This window comes from Manis pentadactyla, chromosome X (genome assembly GCF_030020395.1).
Source record: "Manis pentadactyla isolate mManPen7 chromosome X, mManPen7.hap1, whole genome shotgun sequence".
NCBI classification, from domain to species: domain Eukaryota; kingdom Metazoa; phylum Chordata; class Mammalia; order Pholidota; family Manidae; genus Manis; species Manis pentadactyla.
The window spans coordinates 82477070-82483232 of record NC_080038.1 but is presented as its reverse complement, the minus strand read 5'-3'; the positions used below and the strand labels follow the sequence as shown (position 1 = coordinate 82483232).

At 30.4% G+C, this 6163-nt stretch overlaps 1 protein-coding gene across 1 annotated transcript; it reads right to left on the bottom strand.

The window, feature by feature from the left end:
• Positions 1-4582: 4582 nt before the first annotated feature.
• CPXCR1 (CPX chromosome region candidate 1) lies at positions 4583-5553 on the bottom strand. Its single transcript, XM_036929143.2, is given in 3 exon segments — positions 4583-5028; positions 5031-5186; positions 5247-5553. Coding segments are annotated over 3 exon segments (909 nt in total).
• Between the last annotated feature and the right edge of the window lie 610 nt (positions 5554-6163).

The following is a 6163-nucleotide window of genomic DNA, read 5'->3' as shown; positions in this document are numbered from 1 at the left end:
TATATATGTTTCAAAATATATATCTGTTTTTCAAATTTATATCTATTTGGATAAATGATTAATGTCACATTTTGATGGATAGCTGTATCTATAAAAAAAGACTAGATTATATGGATTATTAAGCAGTATAACTACTCTATTTATAGAAATATACTGACAGTGTGTATTTGTTATTGTTACTCCATGCTGTATGTTGCTATAATTACTTTTTAAGGGAAATCATTAAAAATGTTGTTAGTACATACAATAGTTTCACATTTACAAAGATTGCATGAACTACATATTATTTATGGAACAATGCTTTAAATTATACCATCTTTATTGAAAATAAATATTTGTTACAGTAAAACATCATGAATAACTCTCTTAAAAGATATACTGCACAATGCTTAGTAAAGATCTGAAATTCCATGCAATGTGAAAGATATTAACATAATTTTTGAAACTTTAACATTAATGAAGATGTTCTGATTTTTCCTACTCTCTATCCATTAATAAGTAGTCTAGTGTTTCCCAAATAATACATATCTCTTCCTTGCTTTGTTGTTGTTGTTATTCTGACTGCCAGATACCTCTAGATTTTACCAAGAGGGAGTGAGTATAGTTATCAGAATATCTAAATGAAGAAAAAGTGTTCTAATACTCAATTTAGTGTGTTGGTTAAATAATATTTATGTTCTATAAACAGAAATTCAGAAGCAGTAAGATACATATCTTCTTCCATTCAGAGAAGTGGTTGGTAAAGATTAGAATGATAAAATCCTAAATTGCCCCAATGCTTCTTTCATTAAGCTATGTACATTCACACATTCATACAAATACTTTATCTCAGTTAACCATGTTAAGCTTTGAATGATGTTGTGCTTTGAGTCTGTTGAAGGACTAGAAGGTGTCACTTAGTTAAAAATAACAAAATTTGGTTAACAAGTATTTTATTCACACAGCTTTCCTTCAAATATCAAGAACTGTGAAGAGTTTGAGATTTTTACCCTGCTTTAAAGCTATGAAGTTAGCTAACCATAATTTCACAGTTGCTGAAAAAACACATGAGACTCCAGGATCAGAGACAAAGTACTTTACTACTCATGGAAGAGCACACAGCTGAGTTTTATAATTACTTTACCCCCAACCTCACTCACAGAGGAGTGATGCAAAGTGGCACAGGTAGATATTGTGCACACAATGAGTTAGTGCCATAAGTGAGGGCCCTTGAGTTTGGGAAATTCCCAACCTTATAAGAGAGCTACTTTCAAAATTGCCTAACTTTAACCTTTGAAGGAGACATGTTTATTATCCTGCTTAGGAAAGATATTTAATCTACAGTCTGCTGTGAAAGGAGATACTATCTCTGGCTTTCAAGGTTGTTTGCTACACAAACATCTGTGAAAATCTGTGAACAAAAGCTGTCAGAGCCTCTTCACAAGACATAGAAACAGGGCAAATTTTCTCTTTAAAAACACATCCATTAACTCTCATAAGCTATAATGAGTAAAAAAAAGTTTGAAATTTATGTATTTAAATCACAGGCTAATGTGTCCTTTTCTCTTCTTTATCCGGATAATGACAATATAACAAGAACAAGAACAGTAAACGATCCATTACCACATTTATAGATAATTCCAATCATTATTTTATTGGAAAATAACTACTCTCTTTTTTTAGATGGCTACTAAATGGTATAAATTATAAATTCTTATAACCCAAGATTTTCTTTTTTAAAAAACTAAACTTTATAAAATTGTTTAAGATCAATTATTAGCATGATAATAGTCAAACTTTATAATAAAATTTGTAAGCTGATCTCAATATAAAGATTTCAATAAATAAGTAACTTTTCTTTCCTTTTGGCGACTGAGCAAATAATACCAGACTACAATTTAATATATGACATAGTTCATACATAAGAGTTGAATAATAAAAGTCTGCTTAGAATTGAAATTTGTTTCATTGAATATAAATGACTCTTTAGTGCTGAATTTTTGGTTTATAAATCCAGTTTGGGGGCTTTCATCTTTAAATTCTGATGTAATAACAAGTTCAAAGTCAAACATCAGGGGAAAATATAGTCTCAACTGCTCTATTTCTATAGATTAAAATGTCTTGTCAGATTATTTGTATGTAAAACAAATGATACTAGAGACTAAATATGCCCATTGAAAGTGTAAATAAAATCAAGTATCATTTGATAATTCACTTTTGTTGTAATTTCAGAAGATTCCCTGAAATATTTTTCATGCCTTCAATTTAACTTTTAAAGACCCTTGCATGAATTAGAATAAAATTGTTACCAAACCTGTGATGCAGTTTAATTTTTTTCAAAACCTAGAATTATTTAGATTATGTCTGAAACATAACTTACAAAAATATATCCAACACATTAATGACAGATGACCAATATGACAAAAAGTTTGTTGTAAGGTACACTCTTAAAATAAAATACAAGAATATAGTCTTAAATTTTAATGTCAAAATTTTAGAATATTAAAATGGTAAAAGCCTGCCATCTTCAGGGTTCTATAAAATTATTTGTCTTAAAAATGTATTTTACTCTGTTGAGTATATAATATGCCAGTCTTGGTGATGTTAATGTAATTTATTATTATAGATGTTAGTTACTTGCATACATGAAGTAAAAGTATTATACCTATATTTTAAAAGATTCTGTGAAGTAATTCTAAAAATTACTAACATGATAATGAAGGAATAAAAAACACATGCTTATTTCTGAACCTTTAAGAAAAAGAGAGTATGCCTGCAGTGTTTGTAAATATTTAATTATAGAAAACAAAATCTTTTTAAACTTTGAACTGCATTACTCATCCATCTTTTTTCAAGTAAAAGTTTGCCTTCCCTCTATACAGAAGTTGAGAATATATTTAAAATGGGCTGCTAGAAAAGGATTCTTTTAGATTCTTCTCTTTCACTATTCTGACTTAATTCTAATTCTCATTTGTCATTTCAAAAATTTTAGTTTAATAAATAATTGTACTTATGATGAAAATGTGAATTATATCCAGTTTACCACTTTGTTCTGCATTTAAATCATTTTTTCAAATTTTGTGGAGGTTTGCCAGCTAAAATGTGTATTCTATGTGTGGTCCTATTACAGTGGTACCCTACTTTTAAATAAAATTCCTATTTTATTTTGTCCTCAGGGAAAATGAAGAGCAAAATTTTTTTCTATTTTTATTGACATCTACTTGATGACATAATGTATTTATAAAACTATTTCATATCTCATTTAGTTTAATAAGAAAAATTCAAATAGCATGTACTTTTAAAAATGGAGGAACATTTGATTTAGTTGCCTGAATTGTCTTAATAAGTTTATTTGTTCACTCTGATTTTTTGCTAACACTGGATAATTGCACCTGGAAACAGCAAGTTTACCTCCAGATGAACAAATAGAAAGTGTCTTAGATGTAGCCTCAGTATCCTCTGCTCCATGAGATTTTAGAATCTCTGTATTATAGTATGTTTATGGAATAAATAAATTCGATGTTATTCATACATACATAGTTATTAAATAAGGCATAATAGGCAGCAAACCTCCCTTTTACATAAATTCTAGTATATTACCTTATTATATGATAACTATGCATTTACTAAATGTGTGACCTGAGAAAATTATTCATTTTTCTGGAATCTGTTCCTATGAATTTAATTTTACCATAAAAAATACATATATGTAAGATTACTGTGAAGTTTAACTAACATGCAATGATTCTAGCATAGTGCTTCACACTCAATGGGTAACCAATAGATATGAGTTGACTCACAGGTATAATTATGGAGCTCATCTTTAATACTTAAGAATATCAAGGGAAAGGAGTACAAAAGTTTGAGCTGCAAGTAACAAGACAAGGAACTCCTTAAATATGTGTGGGCATTTGTGTATATATGTATGGGGGAAAGTAAAATTTGTGTAGTGATAGGCAATGTTAAAGAAGCTATCCAAGAAAACTGATTATAATTGCTACCACTTTAATATTTGTCCACTTTTATCACATTATTTTCTAAGTTTTATTTTTATTTTGAAAAATCAAAATTATTATCTTAACATAGAATATTTGTAATACTTAAATTTTTAGGCACAGGAATTTTTATCTAGTTGTAAGCATACAATGAAACTTTCAATGTTTTAAAATGAATTTTATTAAATTTATGAAGAACACTCAGATATTAAATTTAACAGAGCCCCTAGAAACACCTGAAAGGATATGTTTAGTATCACTGTCAGGGTCCTGTAACTTGGAAGATGATAACATTAAAAACATTTCTATATGCAGAATGGATGTATAGAAAGTGAAAAATTTTTCTTAGTTCAATTTCTGTCTCAATACAGATCAAGGACCTGATATTTTAAAGATCTTTCTATAATAGCACAGTATAAGCAGAGGTTTCCTTATGAGTTTTTCCTCTTTTCTCAGAGGTGTTTCTGATGTATCCTATTATTTTGTGTTCCTTTCTGCAACTCCACTTAACACTACTAACAATTTTTTCATGCAATTTTGTGTCAATTGGGTAGTTGAATTATGGATTTTTAAAAGTTAAATATTAAAATGAATTCACCCCAGTGAACTTAATTATTAGGAGAGTTGCAGGAATGCTGTCTGAATTCAACAAAACTGTTGAAGCTATTCCTGCAGATGGGACATAGGTATTTCCAACCAATATCAGTGTTTATGATCACAACTCTCATGTTATGGTGATATCTCAAATGTTCTTCAAAAGCTTTGCTATTATGAGCATCTTGTTTTTGGACCCATGGGATACGTAACACAGGCCTTACAATAATCTGGAATCTATCCTTCCTTTCAGTATCAGCTGATTTGCAAGATTTTCCTGATGTCATTCTCTCACAGAGGGGATAGTAGTTATACAGCCTTAAAGATCTTGCAAATATTATGGCTCTCTCCCCATGGGTGGCAATATTTGAATGAGAAAGAAATGCTATAAATTTTTGCTTTACATATGAGGCATTTTGATGACCTGCAGCCTGTGAGAAATATCTCGCACACAGCAGAGAATCATTCTCCGTCTCTCATCACTCTTAAGGAAACGGATTCTTTTCAAACTTGGCAGTTGCAGAGGAATATTGTGATTTCTGGTGCTATGACAGATATCACTTGTTTTCATCTCCACTTTTCATGATGAGAATTTTGCTTTATTAGCCAAGGGATTGTTTTTTATCATTTTTACTAGTGGGATACACAGATAGGTAATTCTCCTTATTCCTGACATGAGAAAGATCAGTTTCCTAGGGACAGTGATCTGAATTAGAAGGGACTCTTCTTCTTTTAAATCTTCTTTTGGAGCATCTTTTTGGGTCTTCTCTACTTCAGGCTCATTGTTTTCTGCTGTGTGAGGAACAGCATTCTCCTGAGAGGTTGGTGGGTCAAGCTCCCTGTCTGTTGGGTTGCTTTCCACCTGAGACATATTAGAATCAGCAAATGAAGGTTCCATATCTGTACTACAGTCATTTGGAGCCACATTTTCTGAATTTTTTAAAGCATTTTCAGCTGCATCACTTCCTTCTTTAGTAGAAGTCATCCTGGTTTCTATTTATGAGAAAGGAAAGAGTTGTTAAGCTGAGGATTGGCCCACTGTATAAGAAGTTAGTTCTTTAGCACTGGCAAAAAGCAGGTGGATATGTTATTTCTAAGCTTTCTTATACTTTTAAATATATATACACATAAATTTATCACACCATTAATATCAGAGTCACAGACCCACACAAAATAAAACATGGAAAAATCTAAACTGAAGGTAAATGTGATTCCTATTAAATAGGTGTTCTCATTACTTAGTTTTGGAACTTATATAATTAGAATAACATAAACTCTCATTTGGCTAATATAGGAATGTACTGTATGCTCTAGAGCACATGTAGTCAGTCTCTAATAAGAAGCCTAAGTATTCCCTTTTGGATGGTGAATTAAATAGAATTTCCACTTAATGACAGATCCAAAATACTGATGTGGAATTTTAAAATGAGACTAAAGTAGAAGGTAGTTTCTTATGAGTATATAAATTTTGGAGAAAATGAAGGCCTACGTGAAAATGAAATGGTTGAATTTGTATGAACAGCTATACTTCCTTGGGTGTTTTCCTCTGTTTCATTCTTTTTTCTGTTTTTTTTTTTTTTTTTGAGCAATGTTTG